This window comes from Lampris incognitus, chromosome 2 (assembly GCF_029633865.1).
Source record: "Lampris incognitus isolate fLamInc1 chromosome 2, fLamInc1.hap2, whole genome shotgun sequence".
Taxonomy (NCBI): domain Eukaryota; kingdom Metazoa; phylum Chordata; class Actinopteri; order Lampriformes; family Lampridae; genus Lampris; species Lampris incognitus.
In genome coordinates this window covers 10790040-10807896 of record NC_079212.1, presented here as the reverse complement: position 1 = coordinate 10807896, position 17857 = coordinate 10790040, and the positions used below count along the sequence as shown (strand labels likewise).

General features: G+C 43.2%; 1 protein-coding gene across 1 annotated transcript in view; it reads right to left on the bottom strand.

The window, feature by feature from the left end:
- LOC130133890 (extracellular sulfatase Sulf-2-like) overlaps window positions 1–17857 on the bottom strand; it is a 29166-nt gene that overhangs the window by 7940 nt on the left and 3369 nt on the right. The window contains exons 2-11 of the mRNA XM_056302112.1: window positions 14308–14436; window positions 11625–11681; window positions 10533–10662; window positions 9975–10209; window positions 7509–7707; window positions 7314–7410; window positions 7027–7121; window positions 6849–6908; window positions 5646–5815; window positions 5375–5517 (exon numbers count right to left, since the gene is read on the bottom strand). Coding sequence (XP_056158087.1) covers window positions 5375–5517; window positions 5646–5815; window positions 6849–6908; window positions 7027–7121; window positions 7314–7410; window positions 7509–7707; window positions 9975–10209; window positions 10533–10662; window positions 11625–11681; window positions 14308–14436 — 1315 coding nt within the window. The remainder of the gene's footprint in view (window positions 1–5374; window positions 5518–5645; window positions 5816–6848; window positions 6909–7026; window positions 7122–7313; window positions 7411–7508; window positions 7708–9974; window positions 10210–10532; window positions 10663–11624; window positions 11682–14307; window positions 14437–17857) is intronic.

Genomic DNA, 17857 nt, shown 5'->3' with positions numbered 1-17857 from the left:
TGGGGGCGGAGTATTTTTTATTTTTATTGTCATTTACTTTTTTTCGCTTCTTCCTCACGTGTGTGTAGCTACTCTATGGCTTTAGTTGCAATGACAATATACTGAACATTACTTCCTCCACATCCAAAGTGGCCAAGTTAAACACTACTCAGGGTAGTATCCGCTTTGTCTCCTGGAATGTCAAGGGTTTAAACAAGGTCACTAAATTAAACAGAATAATGTCCCACTTACAACATTTGAAGGCTGACATAGCTTTTCTTCAAGAGACACACCTGTGCACCTCCGAGGTTCCAAGGCTCAGGGTTGAGCATTTATTGCATTCCAAGTTTAATGGTAGAGCCAGGGGTGCTGCAATTTTAATTCGCAAAAACATTGCTTTTGAACTGCTCAGCTCCACTGCTGACCCCAATGGCCCCTATGTTATTGTGTCAGGTCTCATCCAAAACACTCCTGTAGTCCTTGCCTGCGTATATGCACCTAATTGGAATGACAGTCAGTTTATTTCCAAATTCTTTTCTACACTACCTGGTCCCGACAACAGTTTTTTAATTATAGGGGGGCATTTTAACATGGTCCAAGACACTACTCTTGATAGGTCATCTACTAAACACACAGTCCTTTCTGGCTCTGCTAAGGTTATGACCTCCCATGCTGAGCAGCTGGGCTTATCGGACCCCTGGAGGTTCACCTTCCCATCAACCAAAGCATACTAATTTTTCTCCCACCCACACCAGACATACTCGCGGATAGATTTTTTTCTTGTGGATGATAGACTTTTATCAAAGGTTAAGTCATGCGAGTACCACAGTATTGTCATATCGGACTGCGCCCCTACCTCTATGGAGATCAACTTTTCTAGAAGCTATGCTCCCTCAAGGCAGTGGCACTTTAATTCCCCAATGCTGTCCGATAATACTTTTTAAGGAGTTTCTTACCTCTCAAATTGGATTCTTTTTTGAAATTAATAAAACCCTTGATGTCTCTGTCCATCTTGTGGGAAGCATTTAAAACCTGCCTACGGGGTCAGATAATCTCTTATATGTCATACGCCAAAATGTCAGAAGCAGTCCAACTGTCTGAGTTGTGATGACATTTTACAACTAGACAATCAGTATGCAACAGCTCCAACCTCTGCTCTGTATAATAGGCGCCTTCACCTCCAGGCTGAGTTTGATATGTTCATCAACCAGTAAGGCTGAATTACTTCTGCTCAAATCTAGACAATGTATTTTTGAGTCAGGGTCAAAGCGAGTAAATTTCTTGCTTACCAAGCTCATTCAGTTGCAGCTTCTAGGCGAATCACTAAAATAAAATCAGCCACCGGTGTTGTTCTTTCAGACACAAGAGACATAAACAATACAAATAAACTTCTATTCTGATCTTTACTCTTCTGAATGTCCCCCAGATATTTGGGACCACAACAATCCTTTGACAATATATGTTACCCTGTACTAGATAAAACACTTTCCGGCAGCCTTGGCAGACCAATTTCACTTCTTGAGATCCAAGAAGCCATAAAATCCATGCAAAATGGCAAGTCCCCCGGCCTAATGGATATACAGTGGAATTTTATGAAGCATTTTCCCACCTTATCTGCCCTGAATTACAAAGTATGTATAATGAATCATTTTTGAATGGTAGGCTGCCTTTTCTTACCTTTTCTTTGTTCTCGGAAAAATGGGGTTTAGTAAAGATGTTATTTTGTGGATTAAACTTTTATATTCAGCCCCTGTAGCTTCAGTTATCACCCATGACTTACGCTCACCTTTCTTTCCTCTCAAACGTGGCATGAAACAAGGTTGCCCTCTATTCCCACTGCTATTTGTGATTGCCATTGAACCCTTAGCTATTTGGCTTCGTAGTGAAGCAGGGTTTGAGGGTATTAGGAGAGGGGGGGATCATCTACAAAATGTCCTTGTACGCAGATGACTTACTCTTGTATATATCTAATCCAGCCTCTTCCATTCCAATTATTATGTCTATACTGGAGCAGTTTGGCAGATTTTCCGGTATATACTGAATTTTCAGAAAAGCCAACTTTTTCCTGTAAACTCAATTGCCACAAGAATGCCTCATTAATTTCCTTTTAAATGGAGGGATAGTGGGTTTAAATACTTGGGCATTTTCATCACTAAACCATTCCCTCATATTTTCAAGGAAACTTTCCTACCTTTATTAGAACGTTGTAGAGAAGATTTTAGCCGTTGGTCCACTCTGCCCCTATCGCTGGCAGGCCATATTAACCTTATCAAAATGGTTGTCCTACCCAAATTCTTATACCTCTTCTAACATATCCCAGTATTTATTAGGAAAAGCTTCTTCACAAAATTAGACCAGACTATACCCTCCTTTCTATGGGGAAACAAACCACAGAGCATTAAGAAAGCGTATCTCCAACGGCCTAAGTCAAAAGGTGGGATGGCCCTTCCAAATTTTCTTAATTACTATTGGGCATGTAATATTCAGAAGCTTCTCTATTGGCCCAACCCAGAGAACACTCTTTGGGCACAAATGGAGATGTCATCTTCCCAGCAGTCTCTTTATTCTTTAATATGTTCAGGCTTACTGCTTGTCTCTGTTGTCAGCTCTATGCCCACTGTTATGCACACTACCGAGATTTGGACACAATTCAGGAAGCACTTCGTAACCACTTGTTTAAACCATCATGTATTGATCTCACCTTCCAAACCTGGTTTGACAAGGGAATCAAAACTGTCGAAGATCTGTAAAGCAAAGGGACTTTCTCATCATTTTCAGACCTGTCTGAAAGATTCAATTTGCCTAGATCTCATCTATTTTTTGCTATAGGTTAGACATTTCTTACACAAGCAATTTCTAGAATTTCCAAACCATCCTACTCATTCTGAAATTGATTCCATTCTCTCTTTGAGCCCCAATGTAAAGAGCCTAATTTCAATTATATATACTGAAATAGATTCCATTAAGTCCGAGACTCTTAAACCACCTTAAAGTTGCAGGATTTGGGTGTGGAGCTGACGGATGGGACGTGGGATACTGTGCTGGGGCTAGTTCACAATGTCTCAATATGTGCTAGACATAGTCTTATACAATGTAAGATCTTACATCGCATTCATTATACTAATGCTAGACTAGCAAGGATATTTCCTGGTATAAGTGACGCATGTAACCATTGTGAACAATCACCTGCAGACCTGCTTCACATGTTTTGGAACTGCCCTCGCTTATTTGAATTCTGGACAGACATTTTTAAATCCTTTGGAGACATATCTAGTGTGGACGTTCCACCTGATCCTCTTATGACCCTGTCTGGCATTCCCCCTAGGACTAACACTCCCCTGTATCTTAACATAATTATGTCTTTCACCTCTCTTTTAGCTAGACGTCTAATACTGTTGAAATGGAAACATGTATCGCCACCGACCCACAGTAGATGGATCAAAGATGTGATGTACTACATCAAATTAGAGAAGATTAGATTTTCCCTGAGAAGTTAAATGAGAAACTTTGAAAAAACATGGTCCCCTTTTCTGGACTATATAAAGACCTTAACAGTTGCTCCAGAGGATGGGGATAGCTAAAGCCACAGAAGGTTAGAGTATCCTGAATACATACACATGCATGCACACACAGTGTTGCTGTTTTTTTGGGGTTTTTTTTAAGGGGGGGGGTTGTTTTGTTTTCCTTTTTTTTTTTCTTTAGGGTTCCATGCATGTACTGCAGGAACCCTATTGCTACTGTAATTGCATGAAATTCTGTCTTTATCATTGTCACCAGTACTACAAATTTTTTTTTCTTCCCGTTTCTCTGCTCTGAGGTTAGAAGGGTGGGAGGGGGGTCTGTGGCGGTGTAACGGTCTAAGCATTGGCTTTGTGTTGATGCAGTTGCCCACTGGGGACCGGGGTTCGCGCCCCGGTCTCGTCAGATCCGACTATGTCTGGACTCGATGAAGCAGCAATAATTGGCAACGCTGTCTTTGGGAGGGGGGCGGAGTCGGCTTGTGTTTGTCACATGAATGCGTCTCTGTGTGTGTCGGAAAAAGCAGTGGCGAGGCCTGGAGTCGCCTTGTCACGGAAGTGGCGAGGCGTCTCCTTCGAGCTGCCGGCCGGAGAGATGCAGTTGGCGAATGCAAGCAGTACGAAGGTGGGTGTTTGAACTAAAATAGGGACCGATTGGCCACTAAATTGGGAGAAAAAAGGGAAAAATCAGAAATAAATTTATTTTTTTTAAAAAAGAAGGGTTGGAGGGAGAGAAAGAGGGAGGGGATACATAGTCCTTGTTTGTATTGTTTGAAAAAATTGCAAAACCCAATAAACAGATTTAAAAAAGTAAAGATAAGAGAAACCTGCTATACTCTTCCACAACTGAGCAAAAACAGAAAAGTCAAAGCCTCAAAACTAAAAATGTATCAAACACTGACGGCATCCAAATGAAATGAGAAAATACTTTCACCAAATTATCCCCACGTGATCATATTTACACCCTACACACACATTTATAGACATGAACACCAAATCAATAAGAACACATCTGAATGTCTCATTGACTCTCCCAAGGTGTCAAAGTGTATGAAATAATTCTTACTATTTAGTAGTATATTTGTTTATTTCGAATGTTAAAAAAAACAACATGAAAATGTATAATAAAAGAAAACAAAAGAGAAAAAAATCAAAACAAGCAAGCGATCTCATCATCAAACATTTGTTTCAAATCTCGGCAGTTCGAAAAGGAGTAGGCAGACGTTAAAAAACTTTTCTAGCCCTACCCCCTTTTTCTATTTTAATACTGCAACAGTGAACTGTGTGATTTAAATGAAAACTCAATCATCTACCGCCAGTGACCATGATGTATAGTATTTCATACACTTTGACACTTGGATTATTTTACAAATGTAAACTGCTGAGGGGGGAACATGTCACATCATAAATGCATTTAAAATCTAAATCAATAAATTGGCCACAGAGGTGGAGAAGTCATCGGCATATAGTTTCACTACATGACAGTAGAGTCCTGCTCTGTCGCCTACCGAGCCAGATGTTGGACCTGCTGAACATCTGGCTCCGTCTCCTACCGAGCCAGCTGTTCAGCAGAACCTGGACCTGCTGCAGAAGCACTGCCAGACCTGAATGCTGACAGCACACGTGGAAACAGAAACCATCCGGACCTCACAGACTTAAACACAGGTTAACATGAGGAACAACACCTCCAACACTCAACACACCATCAATACACCTAAAGGGAAAGTTCAACCTTGATGTGAATGAAGTGAGAGGAAACACCCAGAACATCCAAACAACCAACACCCCACCAAACTACCTCAACTCTTTCTGTCAGTCAATTCCCAATACACCTTTGTGGTGGTGGTGGTGTGTGTGTGTGTGTGTGTGTGTGTTACCTGGTAGGGGTCAGTGTTGAGGTCAAAGTATTCCAGGAAGCCGGTCGCAAACTCGCAGAACAGGAAGTTGTGGCTCTCATTGACAGTCCGTAGGCACCAGTAAGTGTTGTTGTTGGCACTGGTACACGCACAGAATGGACCCACTACAAATACACACAACTTCACACTCACACACTGTCTGCCTGTTTGTCCGTCTTTGTGACTTGTGTATACATTCATACATATACAGGTACATATACATAATGGATGTGTGTGTGTGTGTTTGTCATACATGTCCAGTAGGGTGGCGTGTGCCAGTGCTGGTTGTCGTGTGTGAAGCAGGTGAGTCCGGGCATCGAACACGTGTCATTGTTCCTGATCCTCTTTATCATCTTCCTCATCTTCTTCCTCCTCTTCTGCTCCTTCAGAAGCCAAGCCCTTTTATCTCCCACGCTCCCCTTCCTACACACACACACACACACACACACATTAAACAGTATGTATAGAAAGCTACTCTAAGCTAAATCTTACAGCACTCTGAGCAGCGGCTCACATTAAAGGAAATGTGGCTGCAGGTCCAGTCAGGGCTGGTGGTCTGTCCAGTCAGGTGGTATTCAATGATGTGCCAGTACCACTACACCAGCTGACTTCACTGAGTAGTCCTCCTTTCTGGCTGTTACGTTAATCAGTGAAAACGGCTGGTGTCGTGTTGGGCTGGACAGAACACCTGCATACACATGGAGCTCCATGGCACATAATTGAATAAAATGAATTGAATTAAAACTACAAGTGCTTCAGTTCAATTCATTTTGACAGAGAAATCGACATTCTCCTGTCGGGACAGCTGTTCTACATTGCCTACACATCCTATCTCATCTCATCTGGTAACATCTCAGCCAATCAGATCTGTACTTCTTCTGTCATCCACTGCAAACCAGTTTGCGATAGCAGGCTACAATGATACAGACAGCATTGACAAGTATGATCATATCATACATATGCCACCACTATTATTAATACATGGAAATAAGGTTGAAAATTGGAAAAATAGTTTTATCTGTTTTTGTGGTTTACGCCTGAAAGCATTTGTGTAAGCCCTCCTCTAGTCCTAGGACCCAGAGCCCTTTATAATGAAATGACTGCATCATATCAGAGTATGGGTGGCCGTAGCGAGAAATTAACCCCTAGCCCCAACAGTGTTAATGTTAAAGTGTATGCTACCATAACACCAGACGGTCTGCCCACAGAGCTCCACAGGACCAAGACATTTCATTCTGTTCTCTGGTCTCATTGGCAGACTGATGTCAGCATCCTACCAGCTGACTAGATTTTCCCAATAGTAAAGGATCTCCAGCTGATGGTCAGTTTAACTTACAGTCACGAACAAATGTTTGGTAATATGTGATCGGTGGTCATTTCCCCGCTGAGTTCAGAGACTGGTAGCAATGGAGAAGCTGTTTGGTCACCTGACCAGCTTCATTTCCTTCACACTCACCTGAAGGGGTGCAGGCCTCTTCCTCTGGACCTCAATTTATTCTTCAGCTTAGATTTATACCTTAAACATACACACACATTCACACATAGGAGTTTAGGTGTTTAAATTTCATTTTCCTCCCTTATATTAGTAACTAAGTTGGGGGGGGGGGAGTGGGGGTTGGGTGGTGTATACTTACAGGTACTTATTACAGTCACATTCAAAAGGACGGGCCTTCTTTAGGTGACCTCTGATGTCTCTCAGGTTCTTTATTTTGGTCTGAAGGGTCTCAATCTGATTGGATGAGAGAATTATCAGTCATCAGACTAGCCAGTCAGGCAGCCAGTCTCCAAGTCCATAGTGAGTGAAAGAGTTACTGTAATAAGTTTGTCCGTCTACAGTTGGTTACTAGTTACTAGTTGGTAACTAGTTAGTTAGTCAACTAGCTAGCTAGCTAGCTAGCAGCTAGCTGGTATAGCCTGTTACCTCATGGTCTATGTGTAGTTTGTGGTCTTTCCAGGCCTGTAGAGACTGGTAAACACCTGTATCACATTTCACTGTGTCATTGGCCAAGATGGAACACCTGCAAAAATACACAAATACAGTAAACACACACACATACACAGTAAACAGACACACATGCACAGTGAACACACACTACAGTGTAAAACACACTCACACCTGTGTGTTACTCTGATGGAGCTGGGCTGTCCCAGGATGCTGGGGACTCCTCCCATCCCGCTGAAGTCTTCCTCAGAGTCTGTTCTTATTGGCTTATTCCAGGCACTGCCCACCAAGCTGTCGTTACCAGGGTAACTGTTTGCCATATAAACAGACCGGCTGTAGCGATTCCTGGAGAAAGTCTTGAGCGCTTTAAACTCTGACACACACAAAAGAGACAGGGAGAGAGAGAGTTTGTGTTTGAGTCAGCCAGTTAGTGAATTTGATAAAGGTTGACTGTCTTGTAGTGTTCACTGATTGTGAAAATCCTCACTAGACAGTCCTCTGTTGGAGATATTAATGAAATGAAATGAAAGCCACTTTATTTGCAAGGCTCAGCGTTTTCGGTTTTTACTTTTCAAAGCCATCCAGCATACCGAATTTTACCACAAGAGGGCACTGTTACATAACCTCACACGAAAAGGAACAACTTTTGGATCCGTGGAAACATAAAATCCGGGTGAAAATCAGTTTAAAAATCTGGGTATTTGTCGGTGAAACTCGGTAAAAACCGAAAACACTGAGCCTTGTTTATTTGACATTGTATTCTTACAACGAATTGTATTGTTACAATGAAATGTGTTCTCTGCATTTAACCCATCTATTGTATAGGAGCAGTGGGCAGCTGCAGCACCCGAGGACCAACTCCAGTTCTTCTTTCCATTGCCTATTAAAAGACAGTAAAACATTTTACTTTTATGATACTTTGGACAATAGGACTCTCTACTACTACTACTACTACTACTACTACTACTACTGCTTTCGGCTGCTCCCGTTAGGGGTCACCACAGTGGATCTTCCGTTTCCATCTCTTCCTGTCCTCTGCATCTTCCTCTGTCACACCAGCCACCTGCATGTCCTCCCTCACATCCATAAACCTCCTCTTTGGCCTTCCTCTTTTCCTCTTCCCTGGCAGCTCCATATTCAGCATCCTTCTCCCCATATACCCAGCATCTCTCCTCCACACATGTCCAAACCATCTCAATCTTGCCTCTCTTGCTTTGTCCCCAAACCGTCCAACCTGAGCTGTCTCTCTAATATACTCGTTCCTAATCCTGTCCTTTTTCATCACTCCCAATGAAAATCTTAGCATCCTCAACTCTGCCACCTCCAGCTCCACCTCCTGTCTTTTCGTCGGTGCCACTGTCTCCAAACCATACAACATAGCTGGTCTCACAACCATCTTGTAAACCTTCCCTTTAACTCTTGCTGGTACCCTTCTGTCGCAAATCACTCCTGACACTCTTCTCCACCCACTCCACCCTGCCTGCACTCTCTTCTTCTTTGGACAACAGGGCTCTATGGGAGCATTATACAGAAGAACAACAAAGTGACATTGATTTGATCCTAGTCAGGCATGGACAGAGCTTATCTTTACAGGTTGGTTTGAGTTATTAAAAAGAAATTTGGCCACTAGTAATCAGTATGTCCCGTAAGTGCTGGTGGTCTATCTAAAAAAAAAAATTCAAATTATAACTGTGTTGGTGAAATGTTTTGCAACTGAGAAATTGGCGTTCTGCCAAGAGAGCTGTTCTACATTGCCTACAAGTACCAGAATGCCTTGCAGTAGAATTTCTCAACAGGGAAAAAGAACATCTCAGCCACCTGTCATCCACTGACGTCAATGGATGACGGTAGTAAACCAGTTTGCTATAGCAGGCTACAGTGATACTGATAACATTGACAAGTATTGTGTATGTTATAGATATGCTACCCTAACAATTAATACATGGAAATAAAGTTGAAAATTGGCAAAATTTCCCTTTAAGTGAATTCTGAGAGAGTAAGAGCATATCCTCTAGAGGCCCTGTCTCAGTTTAGAGCCTAGTTTGCAGGTGAAATAGTGAGAAGAGGAGAAGATCCCAGTACACATACTTACACAGTTCCTTCCTCAAAGCATCCAAACATCATCAATACAATTCAGTTTTTGGGGCTTTCTTTTAATTGCAGTTTTAATGACAACCACTAGAGGGAAGACTCGCATCATCAGCCCACAGCTGTTAACATTTGGTTTACTGTCATTTAATACTCGCTCAAAAACGCCACAGCTGGAACACACCTCCAGCCATGAGTATCTCTCCACCTTTTATGCATTTACTTTTTTTTTCTATAATTGGTCCCCTTTTTCTCCCACTGTGGCATGTCCAATTTCCTGTTCTCGAAAGGCCACACCACTGCACCAACCCCTATATTGGTTGGGGGTGGTGGGGAGGTAGACTACCACTTTTATCTTCCAATCCATGGTTGTATTTTAAATAAAACGTCAAAAAAAACAAAAACATCTGGCCTCACTGTGGAGTTGTATCAGACTTTTAAATTTCTGTGTGTTGGGTTGAGCCTCTGCCTCAACATTCACCCTGTCTGTCAGGATTGAGCTGAATTCAGAGACACGCCCCCCGTTGGCAGGAAAGCGGGAATGACACTTACTCTTCTTGGAGAGAAAAGTTTTCTTGTTGAAAGGACGAATCATGGAGGGCCGCAAGTTCGGAGGTCGGAGGCTGCAGTCACAGGCCCCAGACTTCCGCTGATACAGCTGAGACTTGATGCTGATTGGACGCAGACGCTTGGCCACACCCCTATGTGGGTTCTTAGCCCCTCCTCCTTCATGCTTACATTTGAAGAGCCGAAGCTTCCCTGTAGCATCCTCCACACACTGCCACTTCTGCACACACACACACACACACACAGCGCAAAGCCAACGTTTAGTGGTTTATAGATTGCCAAGTTGTTCCAACAGTTGATAGTTGTTGCTAAGCAACTAATTAACTTGTTAAAGGGATTTTCTCATAACTATAACTATCTTTAGACATGCATTAACACAATCGCACGTACACCTACCTAACAGTACTTTCTTCTGTTGTCAAGACAAGTTTCAAGTTCACCTTTGAGTAAGACTGTTCTGTAATCAGACCCATTACATTCTGTTCTATTCTATTCTGGGGAATTCTACTCTGTTCCCATAGTAATTGTTTGTTGTTGCAGTACCTGTCCAGTCTGTTGACACGGTGTCTGGTACTCCGCTCTCTGACAGAGGTCTTTTACTCGTTGGTATTTGGGCAGGAAGTTCTCTTCCTGGGACACTTCCTTCCCCTCTACACGCTGGTGCAGCAGCTTCCTGTTAGTGAACCAGTCACAGAATTATTTTCCATAAATAGACCAATCACAACACAGATTCCTGTTGTAACACATCAACCAGAGCGTCCTGTTGACGGACCAATCATAAGCAGCTTAGTAGTGGTAGTGGTAGCAGTAGAAGTAGTAGCAGTAGTAGCAGCAGCAGCATTAGTAAGTGTAGTATTAGTAGTAGTAATAGTGGTGTTGGTAGTAGTGGTGGTAGTAGTAGTAGTAGCAGCAGTAGTCGTAGCAGTAGTAGCAGCAGTAGTAGTAGTAGTAGTGGTACTATTAGTAGCAGCAGCAGTAGTAGTAGTAGTGGTAGTATTAGTAGCAGCAGCAGCATTAGTAGTGGTAGTATTGGTAGTATTAGCAGTAGTAGTGGTAGTAGCAGTAGTAGCGGTGGTGTTGGCGGTAGTAACAGTGGTAGTAATAGCAGCAGCAGTAGTAGTAGTAGTAGTTGTAGTAGCAGTAGTAGTAGTAGTAGCAGCAGTTGTAGTAGTAGTAGTAGTAGTGGTGGTGGTGGTGGTGGTAGTAGTAGTAGTAGTAATAGTAATAGTGTTAATAGTAGTAATTACACTCGCTCAACAATAGACATGTATCTGGAACACTTCCACTATGTTAGGATTTGTAATTTAATAAGCAGCCATAATGACTATTATAGTTGTGATAGTTTTATCATCAGTAGTAATGACATTTACCATTGTGTATAAATGGTAAGGTTAATATTATAGTAAAGTAATAACATAGTAAAGCGTAATATCAGGTTGTTATATATGGATAGTGTAGTATATAGTAGTGTGTAGTATAGTGTGGTGCTTGTAATAATCATAGAATTACAGCTTCATTTGTAGTACTCATAATGACAGCAGTATTACCCCTGGTGTAATAGAGCAGGGTTAGGAGTATGGGATAGGTTTTAGCAGGTCATGAAGTTCATAATGTGGTAGTGATGAAAAAATTTACCCTCTTTCCACCAGGAAGGAGTCTCTCCACAGTTTCGCCTTCTTGTTAAGTTGGAACCTGCGGAGCAGAGCAGCGTCAGACGGCTCCTCCATCTATAAACCAGCATTCTTCAGTTTCCCACCCACACACACACACACCAGCAAAGCCTTCCTCGCCCATAATGCCCCCTCCTCCTCCTCCTCTCTCGCCCCCCCCCCTTCTATCCTGTGTTCTTCCACTCTCTCTCTCATCTACCTCTCCCCTCCTCCTCCTCACGCCATCTCTCTCTGGACAGGTGAGGTCACAGCAGTAGAACGGCACTGTCGGATGACTCGACGTCAATCAACCCACACACGTTTCAGTTCATCCTATCTGCACAACTCTCAGCAAGCAGCGCTACTGCTCATTTCCCTGCCACACTACACACCTTTTCAACAACTAGTCACGAAAATCCCTTTTTTTTTACTCATTTTACATCAAAATCTAACCAGCGTAAACCCTCTAAAACAGCCACGCGTTGTCATTGTGTCTCCACGACCGAGCAGGAGAGCGAGCAACGTTCCAACCAATGACATCGTCCCATTTTGCACCGTCCAATCAATTAAAAGACTAACAGACAAAAATCTGCAAGACGATTCTGATCATGAAGTGAAACAGCGACAACATGAGTTTTTCTGGCTTTCGGATTAAGTAAAAGTACTACAAGGCAGAGCTGTGTGTCGGAGGCAGGGGTCAGAGGTCACAGTTGGGGGGAGGTTGGAGGTATTGAGGTGCTGCTGGATGATTCATTTCTTTCTTAATGAGGCCAGCCTCTCTGTGCTTTCATATACAAAGACACACTGCCCCCCCCAGTCACTGTGACCTTCCAATGATCACTCCACAGACAACCTGGCCCCTCTTCATTTTAAGTTCTCTATGTGTTTACCTCCACTGCCCACGAGAGAGAGAGACACTGACAGAGAGAGAGAGAGACACTGACCAACAGATAGAGCGAGAGAGGGACACTGACCGACAGACAGAGAGAGAGAGAGATTATAGCTAAAGAAAAAGAAAAGTACATTAACCATTGGACATCTATCACAAAAACTCAAAGCAGACTTCAATGTTATGTGGCTCTAAACAGACGGTACACGATGGCAGACTACTGACCACCGTGACCCATCAGAAACTGAGAAAGACACTGACTATGTACAGACTCCGTGATCACAGCTTGGCCATAGCGACTGGCCGACACAGGCAGACCTGCTGCCCAGAGAAGACAGGCTGTGTCAGCTCTGTCCAGAGAGACCGGTGGAGACACAGCAAAACTTCCTGCTACAATGTAGCACATACGAAGACTTAAGAAATTAAATGTAAATTCCAAGACTTGGACACACTCTCTGACCAGACCAAAATGACTTGGACACACTCTCTGACCAGACTAAAATGACTTGGACACACTCTCTGACCAGACCAAAATGACTTGGACACACACTCCGACCAGACCAAAATGACTTGGACACACTCTCTGACCAGACCAAAATGACTTGGACACACTCTCTGACCAGACCAAAATGACTTGGACACACTCTCTGACCAGACCAAAATGACTTGGACACACTCTCTGACCAGACCAAAATGACTTGGACACACTCTCTGACCAGACCAAAATGACTTGGACACACTCTCTGACCAGACCAAAATGACTTGGACACACTCTCTGACCAGACCAAAATGACTTGGACACACTCTCTGACCAGACCAAAATGACTTGGACACACTCTCCGACCAGACCAAAATGACTTGGACACACACTCCGACCAGACCAAAATGACTTGGACACACTCTCCGACCAGACCAAAATGACTTGGACACACTCTCTGACCAGACCAAAATGACTTGGACACACACTCCGACCAGACCAAAATGACTTGGACACACTCTCTGACCAGACCAAAATGACTTGGACACACTCTCTGACCAGACCAAAATGACTTGGACACACTCTCTGACCAGACCAAAATGACTTGGACACACTCTCTGACCAGACCAAAATGACTTGGACACACTCTCTGACCAGACCAAAATGACTTGGACACTCTCTCTGACCAGACCAAAATGACTTGGACACACTCTCTGACCAGACTAAAATGACTTGGACACACTCTCTGACCAGACCAAAATGACTTGGACACACTCTCTGACCAGACCAAAATGCAACATGTACTCGGGGGAAACAGTGTCAGCACCATAGATGCAGCGAGATACATCAGGTCATGTCCCAGCCTGAGAGACAAGCAGCACAACACATGACAGCTGTAGTCTCCTCACAACCCATGTTCCACCTTTTGAGCTACTTCTGTTTCTTTATTGTTATGGCTGTTTTATTGTGTCTTTATTGATCGTTACAACGTTGTCTTTATTAGTGTTATTGTGTACCGTTCAAACTGTATTTTTGATGCTTTGGCAACATTGTTGTAAAACTTTCATGCCAATAAAGCCCTTTGAATTGAATTGAATTGAATTGAATTGAATTGAATTGAGAGACAATGACAGACAGAGACACTGAAAGAGAGAGAGAGAGAGAGTGACAGAGAGAGCAAGAGAGAACTTTTCTGAACTTCCTCCTGTTTCTCAGCCACCTCTTCCTCTTCTAGTGGTGAGAAGCTTATTTACCAGAAAAGGAAGTCTGTCTGTCTGTCTGTGTGTGTGTGTGTGTGTGTACCTGTTGGCTGGTTTATCTGTATCCAGTAAACTCAGTATAGACTTCCCGTCCATGTCAGGGGGGGTGTCCAGTCCAGCGATGTCCAGGATGGTAGGAGCCAGGTCAATGTTTAGCACAATGTGAGGGTTACTGAAAACACACACACACACACACAGAGTTAATATAGCCCCCTTACTAACCAGCGTAAACTCTGAGGGCAAAAACAAACATGTTTTCAAACCCGTCAACAGGGTCCTATGGAGGAACGTGACTATGAGGGTCAGTAGTCACATCTAATAAACGTGTGTCCAACGTCACTTTACCAAGGTGTCTGAAGCCAGAGACCATTCACATACTATAACATAAAACCTTTACTATACCTGCCACTGCACATAGACAGTACACTACACATAGTATTACACATAGACAGTACACTATACATATTATTACATAGACAGTACACTATACATATTACTACATGCAGACAGTACACTATACACATCAGAATCATGTTTATTGGCCATGTAGGTTTGCACATACATGGAATTAGACTGTGGTTTCGTGGCTCTCTTGCTGTACTTAACATAGAATAACAACACTACAACACAACCATGTTCTAATATATACCCAAGGATGGACTTATACAGGTGAAATAAGAGGTGATATGGTGCAGTGGTGCAGAGGCTATGTCAGAGATGCTGAGATAGATGTTAGCAGGATACTTACATACATGCCTGAGGTAGAGGGACATGACAGAGTGTACCACTATATGTACAATGTACAGTACAGTATATACAACATGGTTGTATTTACTGACAGTGTTAAGCGTTCATTTGATGACAGCCCACAGAAAGAAACTGTTTTTATATCTGGTTGTTTTGGGGTACAGTGCTCTGTAGCGCCTGCCAGGGGGGAGGAGTCGGAAAACAGGTTGTGACCAGGGTTTGATGGGTCGGCAGTGATGTTGCCTGCCCGTTTCCTGAGCCTGGAGGTATATAAGTCCTGAATGGAGGGCAGGTTGACGTCAATGATTTTCTCTGCAGACCTAACTGTCCGTTGTAGTCTGTCCCTGTCCTGTTTGGTGGCCGAACCAAACCAGACAGTGATGGATGTGCAGAGGACAGACTGGATTACTGCAGTGGAGAACTGAATCAACAGTTCCTGAGGCAGGTGGAATTTCCTGAGCTGGCGGAGAAAGTATATCCTCTGCTGGGCCTTTTTGATGACTCAGTCTATGCCAGATGCCCACCTTAGGTCCTGGGAGATTGTGAAACTCAGAAATCTGTTGATTTTCACCGTAGACACCGTGCTGTTGAGTTTGGTGAGGGGGTAGTGGTGTTGGGGGACTCCTCCTGAAGTCCACTGTCATCGCCACCGTTTTGCACGTGTTCAGCTCCAAGGTTGTTATGGCCGCACCAGAAGGCCAGCTGATCAACCTCCCGTCTATATGCAGATTCATCCCCACCCCGGATAAGGCCAATGACGGCTGTGTGGTCCACAAACTTCAGGAGTTAAACAGACGGGTCTCCTGAGATGCAGTCATTTGTATAAAGGGAGAAGAGTAGAGGGGAGAGCACACATCCCTGGGGGACGCCAGTGTTGACTGTCCGGGTGATGGATGTGATTTTCCCCAGACTCACCAGCTGCCTCCTGTCTGTCAGGAAGTTTTTAATCCACTGGCAGATGGGGGCTGGTACAGTGAGCCAGGTGAGTTTGGAGTGGAGGATATCTGTGACGATGGTGTTGAACGCCGAGCTGAAGTCCATAAACAGGACCCTTGCGTATGTCCCTGGGGTGTTGGAAGATGTAGTGCAATCCCACGTTGACTGCATCATCCACTGACCTGTTTGCTTGGTAGGCAAACTGCAGGGGGTCGAGCAGGGGGCCTGTGATTTCCTTCAGGTGAGCCAACACCAGTCTCTCTAAGGATTTCATGACCACAGACACGTGGTCATGTGTTGAGGATGTGCGTCAGCTCATCCAGAGATAGAAGACCGGGAAGGCACCGGGCCCGGACTGCGTGTCACCCTCCTGTCTTAAAGACTGTGCGGACCAGCTGGTCCCCATCTTCACACTGATCTTCAACAGATCACTGTTTCAAGAGCTCCACTATCACCCCTGCCCCAAGGAAACCCGTATCACAGGATTAAATGACCACAGGCCCGCTGCCCTGCTGTATGTGATCAGTGGCTGCTGGAAACTAAAAAAACAACAACAGAAAACGTACAAGAGAGCACAGAACCAAGGCTACCGTCTGCGGCGCCATTATGACAATGTCTATTATAACATATAGACAGTACACCATACATATTATAACATACAGACAGTACACCGTACACTATGCATACGTATAATAACAGAGACAGTACACCATCCATATTACAACATATAGACAGTACACTACACATATGTATAATGACATATAGACAGTACACCATACATATTATAACATACAGACAGTACACCATACATATTATAACATATAGACAGTACACCGTACACTATGCATACGTATAATAACATAGAGACAGTACACTATACATACGTATAATGACATATAGACAGTACACCATACATATTACAACATATAGACAGTACACCATACATATTACAACATATAGACAGTACACCATACATATCATAACATATACAGTACACCATACATATCATAATATATACAGTACACCATACATATCATAACATATAGACGTATACATGTCAGTTTACATAATAAGCCTTCTCGTTTCAGTCTGTCATGATCTCATGATTACCTTGTGAAACAGCTTTCAGTGGTCTAATCTTCTTTACCAGCAGCTGGCTCTCTCACTCTCACTCACACTCTCACACTCACACACACACACACACACACACACACACTCACTCACTCACACTCACACACACTCATGCTGACATTCACTTATACAGTCGTAGTGTAGATGTGCAGGAACTTGCTGATGTCTTTGAAAGGCTTCCAGGAAGTATTTTAATGGTCTGACCAGAATGTTAAACTGGGATAAAGCGTAGGAGTTGTTCTGATCAGGCTGGAAGGACCTTTACTGTTCAGTTTACTGAGCTGCCAGCCTGAGAAAATCACATCTTTAAAGTCACAGCTAACAGAGACAACTTTAAACTGGCACAGCACTTTCTTTTCCCCATGTTATACCCATTCTACTGCAGTTATCCTGCATACATACTGCCACATCATGTACTTCATACATACTGCCACATCATATACTTCATACATATTACCACATCATGTACTTCATACATACTACCACATCATGCACTTCATACATACTACCACATCATATACTTCATACATACTACCACATCATGTACTTCATACATACTGCCACATCATGTACTTCATACCTGCCACATCATGCACTTCATACATACTGCCACATCATATACTTCATACATACTACCACATCATTTACTTCATACATACTGCCACATCATGTACTTCATATATACTCCCACATCATGTACTTCATACATACTGCCACATCATGTACTTCATACATACTGCCACATCATGTACTTCATACATACTGCCACATCATGTACT